This window comes from Pleurodeles waltl, chromosome 8, assembly GCF_031143425.1.
Source record: "Pleurodeles waltl isolate 20211129_DDA chromosome 8, aPleWal1.hap1.20221129, whole genome shotgun sequence".
NCBI lineage: Eukaryota > Metazoa > Chordata > Amphibia > Caudata > Salamandridae > Pleurodeles > Pleurodeles waltl.
The window spans coordinates 1,466,615,855-1,466,641,350 of record NC_090447.1 but is presented as its reverse complement, the minus strand read 5'-3'; the positions used below and the strand labels follow the sequence as shown (position 1 = coordinate 1,466,641,350).

General features: G+C 46.1%; 1 protein-coding gene across 6 annotated transcripts in view; it reads left to right on the top strand.

Annotated features, from left to right (window-relative positions):
- The window catches only part of LSAMP (limbic system associated membrane protein), an 879,557-nt gene that overhangs the window by 751,540 nt on the left and 102,521 nt on the right, over positions 1 to 25,496 (top strand). For 2 of the 6 annotated variants that reach the window (XM_069202656.1, XM_069202654.1), the window contains exons 6-8: positions 1,309 to 1,457; positions 17,615 to 17,678; positions 19,166 to 19,201. In XM_069202656.1, the coding sequence (XP_069058757.1) occupies positions 1,309 to 1,457; positions 17,615 to 17,678; positions 19,166 to 19,201 (249 nt within the window). The remainder of the gene's footprint in view (positions 1 to 1,308; positions 1,458 to 17,614; positions 17,679 to 19,165; positions 19,202 to 25,496) is intronic. The other 4 variants (XM_069202655.1, XM_069202659.1, XM_069202658.1 and 1 more) reach the window with 3 other exon arrangements.

Here is a 25,496-nt window from a genome sequence, read left to right as displayed (position 1 = left end):
GAGGAGTTATTCTTCTGTTGAGAAATATGTAGAAGTCGTGGGCTCCTTGTTTGGAAAAGAGGCACCATTAGGGCTGATCCCCATCTTCATGGTCCATAGTATTGTACCAGTGAATTATAGTTAGTAGGGACAAGCAATTTGTAGTATAGAACACTAGCATGAGCCAAGATGACCCATACTCTGTAGATGATCCATGCCCTGTTTGATGTGTTTGAAGATGCTAGTATGAGCAGAACACCTTGAGACATTGTATTGCAAAGCTGAGGTTTACAGAACTACTTTCAATAACGAAGGCAGGGATAAACGTAAGGTCTTGAGTGTGTGTTGACCCCACACGGACCAATTTGTGCCTTTAGACCCTCAGGGGTGAGTAGCCGCGCTTTTCAAAAACTGATTGATTGAGTGATTGAAATTGCAAAGTGCCCCTGCAGAGCTATACATGAGGAATACAGTTAGATAGTCTTCCATTACCGGACACAGATCTAGAATTAAATGTTTAAATGTCTTGTTCAGCCCACCTGCATGCTCTCTTAGGTCCATGGCAGCACAACTCATGCTTATTACAAAGCAGCCATTGTGTTACTTGAGGGAAGATCATTAAGTGTGCCTGGAAGCCGGTGTTTGGAACTGCACACTAGCCCTGTCTCCATTTCACTGACCAGAGAGCAAAGAGGACCTTTCTGTAGCCTCTATCAGCCCAGAAATTGCAAGTTGAGATAACCACTCAACTCCCATCAGATCTAAGCCTCACGTCATAAATAATACAGTCACACGCTAGTGTTTCACTTGATTCAAACACATGAACCTATGCAGTAAATGCAACCTGCTTGACATGTAAACTAGGTTGTGTACCTACCAGTTCACCTGATGGCTATAAGGATAAACTTACCTGTCCGCTCCATCCTTTAGGGATTTCATTATTTTGACAAAAGCCTGCAAAGTGCCAAGCAGGGACCCAAACTCAACATCTGATCATACAAAAAGAGGGGGCAGCTCATACACTGTTACATCTTCACTCTCCATTAGCTCAATTCCAGGCAATTTATTGCAAATTATGAACTCGTCAGAGGTAGTTATCGCTGTATAAATGCATTACATTAACCCCCCACCTTGCTGATATTTTCCCCCTTCTGACTGTTTCCCTTGGATTTACATCACACAGCACTAGATGTCCATATCAGTCAGAGCATTAGGAGATAAAGCTGATGGTATATTTCTGTCTCCCAACTGCCTCTGCCAGTTGGCTGGCTTCCTTACTTATGTTGGTAATCTTGTTCGCTTGGCTCTTTCTCTCTCTTGGACTCTCAGGATAAATAGCGCCCATGGCCTGGAGATCAAGAACACCGGAAGCCGCTCCATCCTGCTGGTCTCCAATGTCACCGAGGAGCACTACGGCAACTACACCTGCGTGGCCACCAACAAGTTGGGCTTCACAAACACCAGCCTATTCCTCTACAGTGAGTACAAAGAACTGGGGGCGGGGTTACGGGTACCATGTTGGGACTCTGGTGGGGGCATCCCAAGGTAAGAAGCAGGACATTCTAGAATGCTGGTGGCCTCAATGAACATCCCACAATGGTGTTTGCTTTAACAACTGAATGTTTAGAAGAGAATGGTGAATCCATGGTAGTTTGCAGTTGTTTTGAAGGTAGTTTCACCTGTCAAGACAACATATGGACACTAATGATGTTTCAATTAAAAAAAGATGGAAGTTTGTTTGATTATTTCCTTAATACTTTATTGGCAGGAACATGCAGAGTAAATATTCCTGGAAGTCTAAAGTCCCTACCTTTATAGTGTCACAATTTGTTTCCAAATACATTTTAATGTACCTCTCATATTACACTCGATCTTAATGTGACAAAGCACAACTGCCAACATTTGAGCATATCCAATCTGAGAAATTTAGAGGGAGGTGAAAAGTACTGTCGTAATATCGATTGATGAGATGTATTTTTTAGTTTTGTTTTTAACCATGGTGACATAGATAAATAATGCATCTGACGGGCACAGAATGGAAAGTTTAGGGAAATGTGATTGAGCTGGCAAGAAAAAGCTAAATAAATAAAAAACACTGCTCCTTGGAGGCCCTGTCATACCTGACGTATGGTGTCATTGCAGAAAGATGCTTAGTGTAATGGTAGTAAAGTAAACCTCTTCAAAGACTTGGGCCCAGATCTACTAATGTTTTCATGCAATGCAACACAGCATCCAGATTTGCCTTACTGCTTGTGCCATCCTCGGCGCTCAATCAAGACTGCCTTGCACGAGATAGTCTAGCACCATGATGCAGAGGCGAGTTTGGGGTGTCCAGCACAGGCTATGTACTGGAAACATAACTCTCTAGTGCATAGTCCAATATATAGACAACACAGAAGAAAGAAATGAACACATTTCCAGTTGTTTGCGCCCTTTTCAAGTAGACAGTGGCCCATATTTAAACTTTTTCATGTAAAACTGCACTAACGCAGTTTTGCGTGAAAAAGTTTATCGCCGGCTAGCGCCATTCCAGAGTGCCAGCCGGGTGCCATTTTTAAGGAATGGCGCAAGCCGGCGCTAAGGGTGGGCTAACGTCAAGGAAAACAACATTAGTCGGGTGGGGGTTGCAGTATGGAGGAAGGGGGTTTTGCACTGAAAAATGACATTAGGCTGGTTAGAGTAAAAAAAAAATACTCTAACCAGCCGAGTGTCATTTCTAAACACAAAACCTACCATACCACATGACTCCTGTCTTAGAAAAGACAGGAGTCATGCCCAACACCCCAATGGGTAGCACAGGGGACAAAGGTCCCCTGGGCATGGCCATTGCACCCGGTGCCATATAGAGGGGCCCATTTCATGGCCCCCAATGGCATTTTTAAAAATTAAAATAAATACTTACCTCTACTTACCTAGGATGGGGTCCCCTATGCTCCGCTGCCCCTCTGGTGTGGGTGGGGGTGTCCCTGGGGCCTGGAGAGGGTACCTGTGGGCGTATTCCATGGTGATCCACCATGGAAATAGGCCCACAGGTCCCCTAACGCCTGCCCTGACCCAGGCGTTAAATAATGGCGCTAAACAAGCTTAGCACCATTATTTCGACCCACCCCCCTCCTGTGCACCATTTATGTACAGGAGGATAAATAAGGAGCTAGGGCCTTAGAGTCATTTTTTTCCAGGAATGCCTACCTTGCATCTCATTGACGCACGGTAGCTTCCCGCTAGCAAAAAATGACTTTAACTCCAATATTTGACTTTAGACTAGTCTAGCTTCAAAATATAAATATGGAGTTAGGTTTGCGCTAAATTAGCGTAAAAAAATGATGCTAATTCAGTGCAAACAGAGTATAAATCTAGCCCAATTTTTTTATGTAAAGCCCCAGCTGAATATGTTAGCTTTGAGGTCAAATCAATGGGTGTTTGCAATGATATCCCCTAGTTTTACCACCTCGACGCAGAGTGACATAAAGCTGTGCAAAGCGGATTTTGATTGGCTATTTTGCTTTACTGCTGCCCCCTAGTGGCCAGTAATGCTATGGTGTGAAAGGATGACAATTTATCAAATTTGGTTTCTAAGTCGTGCTCTTCCCAGATCAGTTCCTAGGGGAAGACTATCAAGAAAGCAAAATGGAAGGCATTCGGGGTCACCACCGAGCAATAATTGATGCAGCTCACAGGAAATACTTATGTAATTAATAAAAAACATGAAGTGTACTTAGTAGTGCTTTGGATAATGGCCAGGTTCTGCTCAGTAAAAATGTCCACGTTACTTGCACGTATGGTGAAAATGACTCCGAATGAAAAATGCCTGAGATTTAGGGGGTCATTCCGACCCCGGCGGGCGGCGGGCGCTGCCCGCCGGGCAGAGTCCGACAAAAGACCGTACCGCGGTCAAATGACTGCGGCGGTCATTTTGACTTTCCCGCTGGGCAGGCGGGCGACTGCCAAAAGGCCGCCCGCCCGCCCAGCTGGAAAGCCCCAGCAACGATGAAGCCGGCTCCGAATGGAGTCGGCGGAGTTGCTGGTGTGCGACGGGTGCAGTGGCACCCGTCGCGATTTTCAGTGTCTGCTTTGCAGACACTGAAAATCCTAATGGGGCCCCCAGGGGCCCCACGACACCCGTTCCCGCCAGCCTCTTCCTGGCGGTGTAAACCGCCAGGAACAGGCTGGCGGGAATGGGGTCAGAATCCCCATGGCGGCGCTGCTTGCAGCGCCGCCGTGGAGGATTCCCTGGGGCAGGGGAAAACCGGCGGGAAACCGCCGGTTTCCCTTTTCTGACCGCGGCTTGCCCCTGAAGCACAGCCAGCCTGTTGGCGGTGCTTCCTCCGTCCCCGGCACTGGCGGTCCATGACCGCCAGGGTCGGAATGAGGCCCTTAGACTGCAAATTCAGGATTTTTGAAAATATAATTCTTTAGTCTGGATTACAGGAAATCACTTTGGTAGTCACATTTTAGCCTTAAAATGTGCTGTTCAAAATGACAGACTTTAACAAAGAAGTTGGGAAAATTAACCAAACGCTATTGAAATTTAGTTAGCTGGTTCTACAAAAACAAGTGTTGTGTCCAGTTTAAAACAGCAGAAACCAAAAACATCTTGTGGACTAACACATTGCCCTAAAAAGATTTATTTTGTATAGCCTGGCCAGGGAAGTAATATATCCAATACCATCCATTGGAAATGTACAGAATATTAGGAAACCATCCTCAGGTTTCTCTGCAAGAGACATCACTTGGATACCCAAATCTGTACAATAACTATCCACAATTAAGTTAAGGCCCATCAGTAATACTGCCCAGGTAAATACCAATAGCATATAGTGAGGTATTTCTCTAGTGTGGTGTTACCATCACGATGCTGAACTCTACAGGTCAGACTAAGGGATCAACTTATACTATTACACAGTAAGGTTTTCAAGAGATAATGGAACAGCAGGCTCAACACTGAGATGGATTGCACTCCAAAAACACCAAATTCACCCTTGGTTCTGTGGTGAAGCATATTCATGCAATTGGTCAGGAGGTGCCAGCCATCAAGTATTGTTATTAATGCTGGGTGTGATATGTTACTTCCCAAAGCTGTGCTACATTTGCAGTTCATATTGAGCTTAAAAGAAAGGTTTTTGATGGTTTTATATTAGTTCTATGCCAATATAGTTTTGTGATCCCATCCCTTCTCAAGGGCTTATGATTAATTGGAGGCATTTACATATGCACCGATGCCACCCTCAAACAGGCCATCATGGAACTTTGAGTCTTATCCTGGGCTCTTATTATCTTATTTTGGTGCTCTCACTATTACTTGCATATGTAAATGCTCGGCATTAACTATATTCCCTGTGGAAGTGATAGTATTGTTAAACACGAGTTGGTAAGATATTGCTATAAAACATCATGAGCTTTTCATTTAATTTCTATGTTTATTGAAAATCTGCTATAAATTTGGAAAGGTCAGGTCCTCACGTATATCCCCAAAAGGCAGATTCAGCCACATGCTGCACCTGCCTGTGACGGATCTACGCCCCGCCTCTTAAGCAAAGCCAGTAACGTAGACAGTGTGTAATGAGCCCTAGTGTAAGGAAGGAAATGAGCCCACCTGGCTGCTGTTTGAATGATACAATACAGCAGAAATCAGGGTTCAGTTGGATCATCAGTCCTCTGGGGCTGTAGTGTAACTGCACCTGCTGCACCCGTGGAAGTTAGGCCCCTGGGTAAGACCCTTTTTTGGTAATGGATAGACCATTGGTTTCTTTCATTGATGGGTTCTACGTAGTAAAGGTTCAAACATTTTTCACCAGGGACAGGACTTTTTTGGTGTCACCTTAACAGTGCATATGTTGTCATTGTGAATTCTCTTGCATACAACAGAAATAAAAACTTAAAGCGGGCTTAAAGCGCGCCCCATACTTACCATTACTTACCATTAGTTAGCTCCCATGTCACTCTCATTCCCTTGCTTCCTATTGGTCAGGGCCTCCTGCAGCTTCCACTTTGTCTTCGGTTGTTCCAGTCGTCCATGGATCTTGGACCAAGTAGAATTTCCTGTGTCTGCAGCTACTGTCCTATCACTGGTCGGCGCTTGTAGAGATACTTTTTTTCAATGTTTATTCTAGCACTCCTTAAGAGTTGTTACTTGTTGCCCTCCATTGCAGCCCCTTTCACATTAAGGTTTTTTTAATACCCACCCCCAGCCCGCCTTAACAAAAAAAAAGGCGCTATTACAGCCAGCTCTGGACCCGCTATGTTTTTATTTACTTTGATGCATCTTTAAAAAACACACAGAGCTATTTGGCTTTCTTAATTTTTTTTTGATGCAATTCGAGCTATTGCAACATGGCTTAAAGTAATAAAAACAAAGCTCCATGGCACCGTCAATGCTGGCCGCGCCATATTGCTTTGTTTTTATTTACTTTGAACCATGTGCAGCATCTTTAAAAAACATTGTAAACGCCAGTTCTACATTTTATACAAATTAATGGTTTAATGGCAGGAAAGTTATCGACTTCTGAAGGATGACATGTTGTGTTAGCCTTGCCTGGAGTCCTAAACTTGACCTGGAGATCACACCTAATGTCAGCAACAACTACAAGTTTCTGAAAAAGGTATGACCTCCCCTACACCGCCCTACTCTTTTTGACCTTGACCTATGACCCTAAGTGTCCCAGTTGAGTAGCACCAAAGGGTTAGTAGCTTGCATCTAACATTATTCAGGGAAGAAGGTTCAGTGAGTTTAAAACTTCCCTCTGACATCTGCAAGTTTAAATTACAGTGAGCCCAGTAGAGCCTTCCTTGAGTACAGCTGAACTGAAATACAGCATCACCTACTAGTTATGTGCCTAGATGAGCAAAACGTCTGTATAAAGCACAGTATAAGAAGAAAGTTATCATGCAAACAAGCAGAGTTATGACTCTGTGTTTACACTAGAGTGAAGAAAAGGCAGGGATATAAATGTTATACGATGCTAAGGCCATCGCTAATATCGATGTTCCTTGCTTCAGGAGGTGAGCAACTAGTGCAGCAGAGTTCTCAGGTCCTTTTCGGTAGTGTTGAACACTGTCCTGCTCCATCGGGCTGCATTCTGGTACTTGTAGTGTTGCTGTCCTTATTATAAATGAAGAATGGTATCAAAACACAGAGTGGTGTGCACTAAAACGTCAGGGCTGGCTGAACATCTGGTACCTGACATGGGACAACATGTGGGGTTGGATGGGGGTCATTTTCAGTATAATCTGGAAAAGCACCCACAGACTCTGCAAGACCTTACTTTGTTTCCTGAGCCCCTGCTCTTCCACTGAGGATCAGGGTCCTATTCCCTTCCTTGTGAAGGAAGATCTTTCTTGATGCACATGGCCTGCCACAGCAGAGCCTTCATCCTGAGATGGGGACTTGCCATGCAGACTGGAGCACAACTTATATCCAGGAGGGCGGAATCCATGTCAGTGTTTCAGAGTAACCACCAGATATTGAAAGAAGCTCGATTTTCATGCATTGCAAGTATATGTATCTCATGAGGGTGTCATGAAACTCTGGCATGGACCCAACCCTTCTGAATCTAATTTGAACTTGCACTGGGCAGACCTGGACATCATTTAGGGGCAACTTTACCAACACAAAAGGATGATGGACGGAGTGCTGACAATGCAAACACTCACCCCCAGTCACAGATCTGGGTTTAATCCATCGTTCTTTTGCTCACCATGCCACCCCAGTTTGGGCCCAGCCATATGCAAATCAGTCTTGACCCTGTTCCTCATGGGAACAGTCCAGCCCGAACTGCCAGGCCAGGTCCTCCCTGGACCGGAAACAAGCATCCTGGGACCGGTTTCAGGGTATCACCCTTCTTCAGCCAGGCTAGCTTGATTCCGGTGGCACAGTGAGCAAGGGACCCACGTCTGGGCATACCCTTCCCACTTGGGGCAACTTTACCAACACAAAAGGATGATGGACGGAGTGCTGACAATGCAAACACTCACCCCCAGTCACAGATCTGGGTTTAATCCAACGTTCTTTTACTCACCATGCCACCCCAGTTTGGACCCAGCCATATGCTCATCTAGGGGCAGCCTTGAGTAATTTGTGATCTTTGTGTGAGAGAAAGTGTGGAGCCGACAAAGGTCGAATGCATCACAGAGGTGAGGGGAAGGGTCAGACCTGCAGTGGATGAACTCGAGCTATGAGTGCCCACATGGACTTTGACTCACCGAAATGCCTGATGTGGAGGATGTGACATCACAAGTCCATTGATTGGCGGTGACATTACTGGGTTGACGCTCTGTCACAGAATTAGGCAATGGACAGTCTCCTATTTGCTGTTAAGGGGCTGGGGGTGAGTGCAAGTAGTGCAACCAATGGAGAGTTAACGCAGCTCCTAGATGCCTGTCTGCTTTCATTTCTTCTGTCTGCCATCTTGACACTTTCAGGCTCGGCCTAGCAACAGCAGAGCTAGTGGTACCAAAGTGCAAGTAAGAGGTAGCTGCCATTATCACCTTTGCACGAGATGCAGACAGGTGTTGGCAGGCGCTAACACCAGGAAACAGAAAAACATCAACAAATCAGAGTCAAGAATTGATATGACAAGCTGATGAGCTCAAAATAGATGTAGTTGTGAGGACTGGTGGAGGCAAGATGGCATGTTTGATGTAAGGAATGGCTTTCTGACGGGGCAAATCCTTCTGCAAATAATATATTAATTGGCAAAAGTAAAAACTCAAATCGGTCTGGCCTATCGTGACCCATCTATTTGTTTTTTTGTCGTGTGGTCTCATTCTAAGCTGTGCAGGAATGCCAGGTCCACAAACCGAGACTGCTGATTGCAATTTTCTCCAGTTATTTTAGCTCCCTTTTCAAGTTTTCCACATCAGAAATTGTGACCTGTGCATTAAATCTGCATATGTTCCCCTGAGTAACAAATACCAGTGCTAGAAATGGAAAAAATACTCTGGGTTCCTAAAAATTGAGGGTCATAGGTTGCAGCAGAAAGGGGTGGAGCCAGAGGGGCAGAGTCATGAGGAGTGGCGCCTGTCAACTGACATATTTGTTTTTTAAACTTCTGCCCAGAGAAATTGGCAGGAAGGACAAAAGTGATTGTAAATGTTTTCTGGTTTACTTAATTGTAAGCTCACTGCCTTTTAATAAATATATTACAGATAAAAGCACCTACACCAGAGATTTCTGTGTACCCAGCAATTTCTAGGGTATTATAATAAGAATTATAATTACTGAGGTTAATGCGCTTGCTGGAGAAATCTGTGGGCAATCTAGTCACAAGTCATCGTAAAATAGCACAGAGGATTAATGTGCATGCTGTAGAATAGAGCGTGTAAAACCCAGGCCACAGATTTGCATTTTATGTAGGCAGCTCAGTGGGTTACTGCTTTTGCTGCTGAGATCCTTGTGTTATCTCCAGGTCATAAGTTAAAATTGTTTTGACACAGCTTTGTGAGTTATGACGCAGCGCTAAGGAGCTCCACACAAAATGCAAGGCAAAAGCATAGGACATTTTCTTTCTCAATCTTTTGTTGTTCTGATGTTGTTAAAAGGGTTACTTTTGGAAGTAATGAAGACTTGTTGTAAGTACGGATTATTAGGGTAATTACGCATATAGCTAGATATATCTGACGTTATGCAGTGCATGGATATATCTTACGTAAAGAGTTTGGAAAACTCGAAACCCTGCCTCCAAATCATAGTTTAGTTCCAGCACTTGTGAAGTGACAAGCAGCGGCCGCCGCCGCATATGTCAAGGGGGTTGGGGGACAACAGGAGAAACAAAATAAAAAAAAATGAAAACACTTACTGTTTCCTTTGTGCCGCCAGTCTCCTGCTGCCTCCAGCCACCTCGCTCCTCCTGCGGTGTCCCAGCACCAGTGCTTTAAATGGGCCGGTACTGTCCGGTACTGAGTACCAGCACTTTTTTATTTTGATAGGGAGAGTACCGGCACATCTCAAGAAAAACGTAATAATTTTAATTGGAGAGTACCGGCACTTCTCGGAAACAAGCAGGTACTCTGGCGCAGAGTACCTGCACTTTATTTTTTCCATTTCAAGCACTGCCCAGCACTAGCTTGGACACCAGCACAGGCTCCCCATCAATCCTGGCGATGCTTACATGCTAAACATAGCATGACAGCAGCATCAGGATTGGTTGAGTGGCTCCGACTGCTGATCAGACACGAGCCTCGGGGCTGTGTATACAGCCAGGTTGGAGAAACCTCAGTGTACATGTGTGTTTGACCACCCTCAGACCGCTGGCCAAACACACATGTGCACTTAGTTCACTCTCTCACCTCCTCCCCCCTCCTGTGGCCCAGCCCCGCCCCTCCCTGAACACTCTGCTGGCTGAGCCAGGGAGGGACGATGCTCCTCTGCCACTGTGGAGGAGCCGCCCCTGGACTGTCTTGGTTACCCGCAGGACGCTGACTGGAACCAAGTTGTTAAAGCTCTCGCTAGCTCCCAGCCAGGGTGAGTTTCGAACAAAAGGAGTGCTCATGGCTCTTTAAGGGAGGCATTTGTGAAAGTAAGAGACCTCCTTCACCTCCAGGAGGTTGCCTATTTGAACGTAAAGCAAAGTGCAGGCCCCTCTGAATGTGTCCTGGTGTCTACAGTTTGTGCTGGGACAAAGTCAGCAGGATACACTGAGGCAGATTGTACCAGTGGTGTAACAAAGGCCCCGCAACCCCCGCAGTGGAGGATAGCGGGGGTTTTGAGCTCCAGGTGGCCCCCCTCAGTGCAGTACCCTGGCCTGAGAGCTCCTGAGTGACTCGAGAGGTGGGCCTCCCTGTACTTTGCAGGGGGCCACCCTCACGTTTCCTTATGCTACTAGATTGTACTGGGACAAAGTTAGCAGGTGTAGAGTCTGCGGACGGCTCCAATAAAGATGCAGAGATAGCAGCGGTGATTCAAACTTTTTACTTTTTATCACTCTCTCTGTGTCAGCGTATGTGCCCTTTGAACCTGCTCCCACCGTTTCACACATATTTATCCCCTACCTCTACATCACACTGCCCCCACCATTAACCTGTCATGGTGAGCGGTGTGACACTGAACTCCCCTGTCCGAGAGCATCTTATTAGGCTTGCGTGGCAAACAGCAAACACTACATTCCTCCCTAAAACAAGGCAAAACAAAACAAAAACAAAAACATATATGATGAAAAAGAGCACAGTGGGAACTTGGGCTGCATGGGAAACTGCAGTGTAAAAGGGATCTGGCTCAGTTTGTCACAAAGTCAGCATACCTACTAGATGGGTCTGGGTTGGACCCCAAATAATATCGTCTGGCTCCCACCCTCCCGGGCAGCGGCAGGAAACCACCATTCTCAACCAACCCATCCCTTGCAGGACTTGCGCTCTCCCCAGCTGCTGAGGATCCAGGCTCTAGTGGCATCGGCCGCCCTGGCGTCACGTTGTCTCTCGGTGGGTGCTGGCCCTGGATCGAGGACTTCCGTGAATGAGCAACATCCTCCGGGTCGCTTTGGATACCCTCGCTCAGAGGGCTGTCTCCCCCGCAGCAGACAGGGAAAGTGGGGGAAAGCCTCTTAAATTGGGACTCGTTCCTCACAACTTGCTCTTCCCCTCTCCTTGCCGTGATCATGGTCCCTTTGAAAGCAGTCACTGTCCATGGTTCAGCTTCGAACGGCAGCGGGAATTTCCCTCTTGGGTGACGGTCTCTAACAAGCACCGTGTCCCCCACCTGGATTGAGCTGCTCTGGGCTTTCCACCTCCATGATGCGTAGTTGTTGTTTCTGGACCTCCGTTCCATGGATCGGTTCGGGGGAATCAACTGGGCGGTCCATTGAGGGTGGTGTGGAATGGCATTGGTTACCACTCTTCTGAAACATAGCTGGTTGAGGTAACTCCAGTGGATGCATGGGGCGTAACTCTGTACTCATGAAGAAACGTATCAGAGCACTCTCAATATTCTGCAATTCAGAGGTGTCAATGCCGATTGTCTTCGTCAGTGCCTTTACGAATCTCTCTACCTCCCTATTCGCTTGGGGCCATCGGGTAACAATCCGGCTGTGTTTGGTGTTCCTGGATAATAAAAAGTTGGACCATTTGCGGCTATTGAAGGGGGGCCGTTCTCTGTGTGGATTTCACTGAAGAGGCCGTGGGTGGCCATCATCTTTTCGACCTTTGGGATGACTACGGATGCCAAGGTAGTCGGCACAATCTTGACCTTAGGTTATCGGGAGTAGTCGTCCACCACTATCAGCATGTATGATCCGTCCGGCAGGCTCCCAAAATCTGCACTGACCCTCTGCCAAGGGGCGGTGGACTGTCTTCGTGGATGACTAGTGCCGGAGGGTCCGGTGCACTGCTAGCCTGACAGGCGATACACCCCTTCACTACAGCTTCCACTAGCTAGTCCAGTCAGGGGAACCAGCCTTTACCTGGGAGTCTGTTTTTGGACTTCACAATGTCCTGGTGGGTGCCATGCGCTAGCAGGACGGCCCAAGATTTCAGGCAGGCAGGAATTACCAGACGGGGGGGGCTCTCAGCAGGCATCCTTCCTTACTCACTGAAATCTCCTGCTGGATGTGGAAAAGGGCCTGCAGCGTGGCTTTGGCCTCTGTTGCTCGGAATGTTACTGGGTATCGCAGTGCCATCTGTAGGCAGTCATCCTGATTAGGGGCTTCAACCACTTCAGTGAGTGGTATGGGTATTGGCCGACCCCGGTCCACTACCAGCCAGATGTCTTCTTCTGTCTCAATGGCTTCTTCGGCCTCCTGGGGGATGGCGAGCTGTGCATGGCGAGTTAGGAAGTCTGCAGGGTTATGGGTGCCTGGGTGGTACTCCATGTTGAAATCAAATTTTTGGAGCTGTAGTATTCACTTTCGATCCGTGGTGGGGGCTTGGACGATGACCCCTTGAAGAGGGGGATGAATGGTTTGTGGTCTGTTACTACGGTAAACACCTTGCCATACAGGTACAGGTGGAAGTGCCGACACCCCCAGTGGATGGCGATAGCCTCACGCTTGCTCTGTAGGCATCAGCGTCCTGCTGGCGAATGCGATGGGAGCCCACTTGCCGCAATCTTGCTTCTGGTTTAGGACTGCACCCAGGCCAGTGTGGCTGACGTCAACGGCTAACTGGGATTCACGCTGGGGGTCAAAGTACACCAGGGTCGTGTCAGCTGAGAGTGCTTTCTTGGTGTCTTTGAAAGTGGATTCTTGCTAGCTGCCCCACACCCAGGGATAGTCGGTCTTGGTCTGGTTTCTCAGTGGGCCAGTTATGTCTGATAAGTTCCTCATGAAGCGCCTGCAGTAGGTGACCATACCTAGGAAGCTTCCAACCCTTGAAACATAGGTTGGTGTGGGAACTTCTTGGATGTCGCATACTTTGGCAGGGTCTGGCCAATGCCTTGCTCTCAGAATCTGTATCCAAAGAAACAAATGTCTCTTTTCAGGAACTCACACCTTTTGCGGTGCAAAGTCAGTCCGTGTTCGCGCAGCCTCACAAACACGGCTCGTAGGCATGCCATGTGACTTTCTAACATGGGGGCATGCACCAAGATGTCATCACTCACGTTCAGGACTCCCTGGAGTCCTTGCAATATCCCTTTGATGGTGTGCTGGAACACTGTGACTGCGCTGGAGATGCCGAAGTTCAGGCGAGTGTACCTCCAGAAGCCTGTGTGGGTGGAAAAGGTAGTAATGGGTCGGGCATCGGGGGCGTAGCACCAGCTGGTGGTAGCCCGATCGGAGGTCCATCTTGGAAAACCACTTCAACCCTGAGGGCTCCCCAATGATGTTGTCTATTGTCGGGGTTAGATGTCTCTCCTGCTTGATGGCCTGATTGGGTAGTCGCATGTCCACACAAATGCGGATGGCGTCGTGCTGCTTGGGCTTCTTCACGACGACTATCGGGGATACCGAGGGGGTGGGCCCCAACACTCTTTCAATGATCCTTGCCTGTTCCAGGAGCTGCAGTTCCCATTCCACCTTCGGCCAAGGGGGGAATGCGACTCGTCTGTGACTGAGGGCGACTGGGCTCACGGATTCGTCAATGTGCAGCTTGCTGGGGGGGTTCTTTGAGGCATCCTATGCCGCTGAAAAGTGCTTCAAATTCTCTGGTTATGTCTCCCAGACCACTGGCGTGGATGCTGAATGCAAAGTGCACCAGTCCTAGGTCTTGTGCTGCTTGGCAACTGAGCAAGAATCCCGACCCCTCCTGTGACACGTAGACTTTGGCCTTGTGTTAGCGCCTTTGTGGGCAATGTCTGTCGCAAAAACACCCACTATTTGTAGGGGTTGGGTGTTCCCAAAGGCGTACACCCGTACTTTTGTGGGTTTGAGTGGCCGGGGGTTTGGTAGGTTGTGGTATGCTTCGGTGGCCATGAGGTTGATAGAGGCTCCGGTGTCTATCAAAACTGGAATGGGATGTCCTGAGACTACTATTTGGCATGTGGGCAGTCGTTGGCCCTTGTGATCCCTGGTCCACGTCCCTTACCACAAGGACTGTCTCTGAGTCGTCGTCCATATCGTTATCCGACAAGGTGGTGGGTAGCGCTGTTACTGCCTTGACTGCTTTCTTGGGCACGGTTGGGGCAACTCTGGCTGAGGAGCAGCAGACTTTAGAGCAGTGGTTCAACTTGCTGCACGCACTACAGGCCTTCCCTTTGGCCAGGCAGTGACCAGGGTGTGGCAGGGTGCCCCTGCACCATTTACAGGTTTTGTCTCTCAGTTTCGACCGTGTGCTTCCAGTCCTGGTTTTGGTAGCTTCCACGAGTACTGCGTTGCCAGGCTCTGACTTTATCTGGGCGGTTAGTGGCTGTTCCATATGTGCAGCCCGCGCCTTAGAGAGTTCCTTAGAGGGGCCTAGGGTGAGGATGTCCCTCATGCGCATGTTAGGTTCTTGTAAGATGCGTTCGCAGAGCTTTGACGATGCGCACCCTTGGGTGAACTGAGCTCTGATCTCATCCTCTTCATCCGGCAGGGTGCAGGTGCAGGCCAAGTCTCTCAGGTGCACGTAGAAGACATCTACCAATTCGTCGGCCCTCTGGCGCGATTGTCACAGCAGGAAATGATCGTAGTCTGGGTTCGCGTAGGGCTCCATGTGCACGGTGTTCACGTTCTTCAGCGTGTCGGATTGCTTCTGCCACTGACTTGGAGATCTTGTGGATGTCCGACCCACCCAGATGAAGCACAAGTGGACGTTTCCTCTCATCCTTCACCTCAAGGGCCTCGAAGTAGGTCTTGAGGTGCTCCAACCATGTCTTCCAGCGTGTGGCCTGTGTGGGGGGGGAGGTTTCCTGTAACCGTGAATGGTTCCAGTGCTGGGATGCTGGCCATATTGGGGCAAAGGCTTGCGGCTGTTGGTCACTCGGAGGTGACGTGCCGCTTGTGGTGGCTGGGCCTTCCATGACTGGGAGCTGGCAGGCGGTGTGGTGACCAGTCACTTTGCTTGGAGTTTATTTTAGCGTGAAGGACCAGTCCCGGACTGTGAAACACCTCCAGAGTGCTGTGTGCAGGAGCAGTGCTGAGGTGCAGGAGGGCTGGTAGGTGGTATTTCGCCAAGGGGTGGGAAGCAGATCCACGGGGGAGCAGAGACCCCAGTTCCTTGATAGATGCAGCATGGGCAGCTGGCACGGTAGTGGGCACGTCATTGTTTGTTGCAGCGCTTAGGCAGCAGCTGTGGGCACGTGGCTGCGAGCGCCGAGGGCCTAGCGCATGATGAAGACGCGTGTATGGGCTGTAGCGGTTTGAGCGCTCAGCGTGCAGACAGGCGTGGGGGCCAGTTGTTTTGCTTACCTCTGCGGCTCCTGGTGGGGGAGTGGCTCTGGGCACTACGATGGCCACCAGCGTCTCTGGGGCCCTGCCCGTTCCGCGATGCAGGTTCAGGCTCGCTTGGGGTGACGGAGCTGAAAAAGGGCCCCCCTCGTCGCCAATGTAGAGTCTGTGGGCGCCTCCAATGAAGACGCCAAGACAGAGGTGATGATTCAAACTTTTATTTTTTTTAGCACAATCTCTCTGCCTCAGCGTACGCGTCCTCTGACCCCGCTCCCGCCGTTTCACACCTCTTTATCCCCTACCTCCACGTCACACTGCCACCACCATTAGCCTGTCATGGTGAGGGGTGTGGCACTGAACTCCCCTGTACAGGAAAGTCTTATTAGGCTCGCCCACCAAATGGCGAACATCACCAGGGTTCACTGAGGCCGGCCCGGACCCCACTCGATAATAGCCGCCGGATCTGGATGGATACCCTTCATGTCTAGGAAAGTGTACAGTAGTCGGAACAGTGAGGAGACACAGTAGGAAAACTGTTCCAGGTTATACTTGTATGATTTGCGGGGCTCCAAAAAATTATCGCCGCCCTCTGCCCACAAAAGTGAGTACAAACACAGTGTGCGCCTGATTTGCTACAGCTGAAATGATGGTCTTGGTATTATCTTGAAACTGAGGTGTGTAGGACGTTTTTTCCCGACCTTGATAGTAAAATTGTTGACAACTTGAAATTGAGTGACCAAACATAAATCTCTACTGCCTCCCTGTGGCAATATGCGGGTACTACATAATTACAATCGTAATCTCGTTTTTTCAGCACAACTGGCAATGTTGTGCTGGCAAGGAATGGACGATTTAACTTGGCATTTGATTTAATTTGATTTTATTGGATTTTTACTAAGTTTTAGCCTAGGCGTTGTACACAATTTGATACAGATGTTATAACGATAAATCAGAGGAAACAAGATGAGTGAACTACTGGCAGGAGTGGATTTTAGGGAAGAAAAGGGAGATTTGTAAATTATAAACTGAGCGTGGAGGGGAACGCGGGACATTCCAGATTTTAGGACCAATAAGAGTAAATACGCAGAACCGATACTGAGGACATAAGGTGGACGGCAAGAGAAGCAGAGGAGACAGACTGAAGGATAACGTCAAAAGGAAGATGAGTCTTCAGTGCATTTGAAAACGATGGTAAGAAATCTGAACTAAATTAGAAGTTGGGAAGGAAGCCACTGGAGAGAGAAGCAAGAGCAGCATTTGTGTAGGCAGTGCGAGGGAGCTGAAAAGGAAGTCTGATAGGAGCAGTAATTATTGATTGAAGGGGCAGGATAAAAGCAAAATAATCGGAGTAAGATGTAAGAGCGAATCAGGATGCAAATTCAATTTGTTTGTGTTGTGGACAGTGTTGCACACATACTTTTTGGACCCTCATTTGGGACAATTTAGAATTTTATTACATGCTTTGTGGTAATTAAAGACCACACTATGTCTAAGAATATTTATGTATATACTTCAGAAATGCGATCACACAAACACAGCTGAAATATGTTTTGCCCGATGTCCCAAAAATCCTCAAGATGACAGTGGAGGGGGTAGAGGTTGAGATAGAGAAAGACAGAGAAATATCACCTTCTCAATGCGGCGCTTTAAATATGAGGACCATAGGCAATTGCTTGTTTTGCCCATGCCTTGAAACGTCTATTGGGAAGATAAGAATATGTTGATTGTAGAGTTAGAAATATCTGGAATGGGCAAGAACATACATGTGATGTCAAAGGACAAAGAAACGTTGAGGATAATGCAGAGGTTTTATGCTGAGTATGATGGGGGCTGGGAAGAAGTGGTGGATGCTGGGTGGATATGAAGAAAGACAGAGGCCGGGAAATAATTATATTTCATTTTTGCAGGGGTGATGTTGAAGGGAATGAAAAGACAACTAGAGCTGGGCAGCGGAGTTTCATTTATTGACAGGTAATTAAAAGCCAAGGACAGTGCTTAATTTGAGCCAGTGGATTCCAGTGCTCAGCACCAGCATTAATGACAGTCCACCATATGGTGGCGTTATCTGTCTAATTTTGAGATGAGTGCAGCAACAACGTTCAATAATTCAATATACATTAACAATGCATATGAATAATACGTTTCTCTATGCTATTCTTAAAGCTTTGGGTGGCTTGGAATAGTATGAGTTGCCACACATTTATATGAGTGCGCTGGCACTGTCTTTGGCAGGGAATATGGGGGTGCAAGCTGCAGTGGCCTCCTGTAAAGGGCAAAGGCGTGTACTTCTTTACAAACTAAGAACTGGGCAAGGATAACAAGAGTAGAAGTAAACAAAAATCTGGTAATTTTCAGAATGCAAGTGGTAAACTAATAAGTAATGGCTTCAAAGTGGTAAAAGACGAAGTAAGTGGAGAGATTAACAAAGAGAAAAGGAGAGGACCCAGACCTGACCCAGTTACTGGAGCAGAAGAGATGAGGAGAATTGTCTGTCTGAGGAAACGGTGTAGGAGCGGCCAGAAGCAAAAGAGAACAGAGAATAAGGCACTAATAGTAAACAAAACCAGAAAGAACAGAGTGATTCAGTGTCGCACAAACAGCAGAAAGAGCAAGAAAAATAAGGTTAGAGCTCTGTTCAGTGAGAAGCGGAACGAGCAGAGGGAACTGAAGTAGAAACATAGAGGAATAGCTTTAGCAGCACAAATGGGGCAGAAACCTAATGGTATTACAGAAAGAAGCATTTTGGTTGACAAAAGAGGACATTTTTATACTCTCTAAAAATCCCATGTGCTTAGTGTGTTTGAATGCTGCGTAAGTGTGTCCTTGTGAATGTCTGTCTGTGTGCACCTTATTTCAGCCCAATTTCCCCATCATTTGAGTGCACCAGTGATTTGTAGTCATCAGTGTTACTGTTTCATTACAACAGAATATTCATAGCAGAAAATGTGCCCAACCGAATGAATAACTGGGCATAGCACATCATGTAACTGAGGCTGTGATTTCAGCTGTCCCTGCTAAGATCTCATAAAAAATGAATAACATTCAATGACTATATCTTCTTGTGAAGTTTAATGAGTGACTTCTGTAACAGAGACGGTAGGCAAGATACAGAAGGTGGCCATGTGTGGCTCACCCAAGAAACCAAGATTTATTGTGACCACATCCCTCTAGTTCATTACAGACAGTGTTTCCAGTCCTGGACTTTTATGTGATAGCCTGATGCATCACCAGTGTTGTAGGTGTGTTTTGTTTCCTTTAAACTAACCCGGCTAACCCACTTAAATCCAATGATCTGGAGGCGAAATGACATGGAGTGGAGTGGTCACCCTACCAAAGGTTGTGCCAAAGTGGGCCCTGTTTCCTTCCGGGCCTCCGCGTAACAACTCATACAGGTGAATGTAAACACTTCCCCTTTCTTTGTTTTTCTCCATGTTCATGTTATTGTTTTCCTTCCATAGAGCGTATGTTGCCCACCATTTTCACCCCAGCGGCAGGTCAGTATCCTTTATGTGGTCTTCGAAGTCTAGACCAGGCCATTCTCCATCATCCACCGGGCGGTTGCGGTCTCTGGGCTTCAGAGCCTGAAAGCAGGTTGGGGTTTGCACATCCTTAGAGGTCCTTCAAGTGATATTGAGCTAAAGTGCATGCTTCTTGTATTCGTCGGAGGCTCTAGGCCTTATTGGAGTCACAGGAGTGAACAGTTTTGTAATTTCTTTCATATGTGGGACAAACCTGCAGCATTAACATAAGGTGAGCACGACTGAAGCACGTTAAGTCATAGAGGTTGATTCACACCATTTTTCCCAGGTGTAAATTTGATTTTTTCCAGGAAATGGGTGCATTCATAACCCGATCCTGTGACACAAAAGTGCATTCTATTTGTGTAAGTGTGGTCGGCATGTACATGGCGCATGTGATGCATACATTCACTATGTACACATATTAACATATTATTCAGATCACTATCTAAAAATAGGTATATCCATCCAAGGGTCATAGTAGTGGCCAAGGGGAAGTATGGAGGTTTGATTTATTCCCACAAAGTAGACACTTTGGGGCATATTTATACTTTTTGATGCAAAACGGCACTAATGCAGTTTTGCATCAAAAAGTTTAGCACCGGCTTGCACCAATCCTGAGCACCAGCCAGGTGCCATATTTATGGAATGGCGCAAGCGGGTGCAAAGGGTTGGCCACCCTTGGGGGTGGTGGTAAGGGAGAAGGGGATTTTTGCACCAATAAATGACGTTAGGCTGATTAGAGGCAAAATAAATGCCTCTAACCAGCCTAGTGTCATTTTCTGACGCAAAACCATCCATACCACATGACTCCTGTCTCAGAAAAGACAGTAGTCATGCCCATCATCCTAATGGCCAACACAGGGGACCAGTGTCCCCTGGGCATGGCCATTGCACCCTGTGCGATGCAGGGGGGCCCAAGTTGGGCCCCCAATGGTACTTTAATTTAAGAAACAAATACTTACCTCTACTTACCTTACTTACCTGGGATGCGAACCCCCATCCCCTGGTGTCCCTCTGGTGTGGGTGGGGGTGTTCCTGGGGCTTTAGACGGGCACTTGTGGACCCATTCCATGGTGTTTAACTTCAAGCTTTGCACCATTATTTAGCCCCTCCTCCCACCCGTGCATCATTTTAGCACGGTGGATACATTTGAGGCAATGGAGTTAGCATCATTTTTTAGATGGGAATGCATACCTTGCATCTCATTGACGCAAGGTAGGTTCACACATCTAAAAAATGGTGCAAACTCCAATATTTTGACATTAGACGGGTCAAACATCAAAATATAAATATGGAGTTAGCTTTGTGCCGAATTTACGTTAAAAAAAAATGATGCAAATTCAGCGCAAATGGAGTATAAATATGCCCCTTGGGTATTACCATTGCTTTGTCAAGGCACTTTTCTGAGTGCAGAAATAACAACCAGATAGACCTAGCATACATTTGATAAAAAGTACAACAAAGTTAGGTTATGTTACATTGATACAGAGTGCACGAATACAGTAAGGTTTCCTGGCCTGGCACACAAAAATACAGAGAGAACTAGGCAGTGTTTTAAGGTTTATTTTCAATTGTAGAAATTCAGGTTCTAACCATATGGCCATTGGGAGAGTATTTGGGACTCACAACCATGAAGGATCTGCCCCCTATCTGTGTGAAAATACGGAATGGTCATAAGACATAGACACGCTGAATGGTCAGATTGCTTTGGATGGTAGATATGTATTTTCTCCGGAATGTAAGAGGGGTTGACCTCCTAATATCATGTTCATCTGTGGACATAGCCTTGTTCAACCTAGCCACCGTAGGTGGTCAGTGGTCATTTTTTACCAAGAATGTGGCAGCGTCAAATTTCTCACCTCTTGCCACCATGCAGGCTGTTGAATTATCAAGTGATGGCCACTCAGTGGCAGACATGGCAGTATGTGATGAAGAACCCTAAGGTGAACGAAACATGCCAATGTGGTCGCATTCAGTTGGGGATCCAATGACAGATCATTCTCAAACAAGAAACCCAAGATCCTTTCCTCACTCACAACATTTAGGCAAGATCCCATGTTAAGGGGTTAAAAATGAATTTCCCCATAGGTCTTCATTGATCTCTACTACAACAATTAGTTTTATCAGCCTTGACTTTAAGACAGTTTATCTTGTTGCAATAAGTTACTTAATGGAACACATCCTCTTTAAACCTACTTGGGGAACAAAATGGCTGCCTCAGGAAAGCAGCATGGCAAAGCTGATGTTGATATTCTGCTATAATAAAATGGTGTGTATGAGCATTGGGAACCTACACTGAACTGTGCCCGCTAGTTCTACACCAACCATATTGCTTTATGTTTAAGGAGTGCCCACAAAATAAGACAGATGTGCATGGAAGGGATGTAAACCCCCGGGTCTGCTATCCTGCCACAGTTTTAGAATAGAAATGCTCAGATAACTCAAAATGCACCAAACAACCCAAAGGGAGCATGTGGAGTGATAAAACAAGAGTGTATCTTGAGTTCAGGAGGGGTCTTGAAGTGGTCAGAGAGCTACTCTTAGAAGTATTCATATAACACCATTATCTACATTTCCACGAGGGTGTAGGAAATGTGTCCCACCAAAGCACAGGGATGCTACAAGGAACCCAATTCACAATGTCTTATTAGTTTGTATTTCATGTGCATATGTTTTATATAGCACTGTGGTTGTGGTGTCTGCAAACCCTCTAATATGGTTTCGATTAATACCTTTCCTTTAGATGTGAAATACATAGAATTAGGGAACATTGTCCAGACAGTATTTATGCTGTCTTTTTTCTGCAATTTGTGCCTTTGATAACAGCCTCTGCATTTTGTTTGTAGCCGCAATCCACACATATGAGTACAGTTTGATGATACATGGTTGGTCTTTGTCTGAGATTGCTTAGGTCCTTAATAGTACTAGAATACCTATGGATCATAGTGAGCTGTACCTGCATTCCAGAGGAGTAGTGTTCCTCTGTGGCAGGCCAGGTCAGCACCTGTATTTCTGGGTGGTGGAACAGCTACTTTACAGGTACAGAGTAGAGTCACAGCCCTCAGTGTGTTGAATTCTTGCAGTACAGCCCAGTGGATAGATTGTTCTTTTGGCCAGTAGTGTAAATAATCCATAGGCCTTTATGCTTACTCTACGCCAGTAGATGAACTGCTAACCAGTGAGGGAAAACACTTACATCCAGAATGGTAGCTCAGCTGTATTCGATGAATGTACTAGAGGGCAGTGAGGGAGCTGGAAAAAGGGCAATAATGTACAGGACTGCAGAGTGCCTGGGACCTACTACAGCTGACTGTTGGCAGAGAAAGTACATGAGAATCAGTATAATAGCTGTACTGTGGGTCAATGCAGTACCTAACAGTACCTGTGAGTCTGTAGAATAGCTGTACTTTAGGTCAGTGCAGTACCTAACAGTACCTGAGAGTCTGTAGAATAGCTGTACTTTAGGTCAGTGCAGTACCTAACAGTACCTGAGAGTCTGTAGAATAGCTGTTCTTGAGGTCAATGCAGTTCCTAACGGTACCTGCGAGTCTGTAGAATAGCTGTTCTTCAGGTCAATGCAGTACCTAACAGTACCTGAGAGTCTGTAGAATAGCTGTACTTCAGGTCAGTGCAGTACCTAGCAGTACCTGCGAGTCTGTATAATAGCTGTACTTTAGGTCAGTGCATTACCTAACAGTACCTGCGAGTCTGTAGAATAGCTGTACTTTAGGTCAGTGCAGTACCTAACAGTACCTGAGAGTCTGTAGAATAGCTGTACTTCAGGTCAGTGCAGTACCTAACAGTACCTGCAAGTCTGTAGAATAGATGTTCTTCAGGTCAGTGCAGTACCTAACAGTACCTGAGAGTCTGTAGAATAGCTGTACTTCAGGTCAGTGCAGTACCTAACAGTACCTGCCAGTCTGTAGAATAGCTGTACTTTAGGTCAGTGCAGTACCTAACAGTACCTGCGAGTCTGTAGAATAGCTGTACTTCAGGTCAATGCAGTGCCTTACATTCAGGCCAACAGAACACCCAAACTCCCACCCAGTGGAATTCTTGCAAAGCACACCAGTGCTCTGGTACTCTGCAACACTGAGCTGGGTGTTTTTGAGTAGTTGAGCTTCAAGGTGTCCCAAGTCAAAAAGCATAAACCACTGCCACTTGGTCTCAAGTCTAGGAGGTTATCTGAGTACCTGATGGTTGAGTTACTGTACTGCAGTATGTTGAAGAGTCTATGGCCTAGGCTAAAAGGAACCTAGAGATTCATGTCAAACAGAGAGCCTGAGTAAGTACCATGCCTCAGCTTCGATCAACAAAAAAATACAATACATTACAGCTCCATTACTAAATTCCATGCTGGTAAATATTTGTAGCGTGGGTGCCAAACTCCACAATGCTACAGTATTGTAGTTCCATGCTGGTAGAGGTTTGTTACATTGATGCAAAACTCCACAGTGCTAGTTTATGGATGTTCCAAGCTGGTAGAGATTTGTAGCAATGGTGCAAAACTCCACATTGCTAGAGTTTTGTAGTTCCAAGCTGGTAGAGATTTGTAGCAATGGTGCAATACTCCACAATGCTAAAGTATAGCAGTGCCATGCTGGTAGAGATTTGTAGTATTGATGCAAAGCTTCACAATTCTAGAGTATTCTAGTTCCATGTTAGTATAGTAGTGTATCTCCATTGATAGATTCCACACTTGTACAGCATAGACTCCAGGCCACTATAGAATGCAAGCTGTATTGTCAGACGTCACACACTAGACTCCATTTTGTACAGTGTTGGAGACTTGGTGCTACTCTATGGTGGTACGTTATATGAACTCTCTGGCTAGACTTCATGCTGGTACAGTAATGAAGCTCCATTGCGGGACATCACATGCTACACTGTTGTATCCTCCGTGCTTTTTGAACTCTATGGTTAGACTCCATGCCAATACAGAATAGCAGCTCCATGGTGAGACATGATTGCTAGACTCCTTTTTGTACAGTGTCTTTGTGCTACTCTTTGGTGGTGTACTATGTTAAGGTTATGGCTAGACTTCGTTTGTTTAGTTGAATCACCAATACCAAAATATGTCTACTATGTGATCTGTGAAATTTCTAACAAAATGCCCACCTACAGCTTTATGACAGAGTAATAACAATCCACCCTTCAAAGCCTATCGTCTCTAACAAACACTTTTCACAGTAATTGGCTCAGGCCTTTTGGCTTTGTCATAACATTTCATAAAAAAACAGATAAAACCTAGGAAATCTGCCATGACCTTTACCAATGAACCTATGAAACCTTTACCCTTTACCCCTGGCTTTGAACCTCACCCAACACCGGCCTATTCAAGTGCTCATAAACAGCCAACCAACAGGCATAGAGTTATACAATTACAAACATATAAACAAATACAGCTTGCAAAATAATATGCAACCCCTTGCAACAGGGTCTACAATGGACTCATTGTTGGTAAAGCATTAAAGCTACTTTTCCCTTTTCAAAAAACATATTTTGCTTAATGATGCAGTTTTTGCTTTATACTGCTATTTGATTGTATAGCACTCATTAGTTCATAGTTTATCTATCCTAGAAAGATAAATGGCTAACTTGACCATGCCAAGATTTAAATTCATGACCTTCTGGTGTCACAAATGTCAACAGACTAGTTTTTGTATGCAGCTGGTGGAAACGATATTGCCTAGCGCATAAGGCCTGATTCTAATACTTACATTGACATCCCATGGCAAAATATTCCCAGTTCTATCAAAAGCAAGAGAATCCCTTCAGCTTTGAACAGATCTTCAGGAAAAAAGCTGTTTGGGCTTGCAAGTGGGTACATTGATTTTGTAAATATGTGTAAAAGTCAAGGACTGAGCATTCAAACTTAGACAGTATTTGTAGAATTTCTTAAGAATTTTAAGAATTTAAGTTCTAGTGAACATCACAAAGTTAGATTTTTTTTTAAACGGTGCACTAAACTAGTATTAAAGTAGGATTTGTTGGAGAAAGACCTTGAGAAAATGTACTTTAATGGAAGAATGTTTACATAATATTTTTGCAGGAACATTTCTCACACAGGGAAGTTGTACAACTTTCACAGACTTCACAAATTCATGAAGTGCAAAATGTATTAATTTGGCACAAACCCGTGAGCAGCCAGTTGGGGGTCATTGATGAAGCCATTCACAAATGAACACACCACAATATTCTCACTTGTGGATAATGCCAACAGTAGGTTCCAGACTGGTGCAGAACCAGACAAACTGGATTGCCTGGG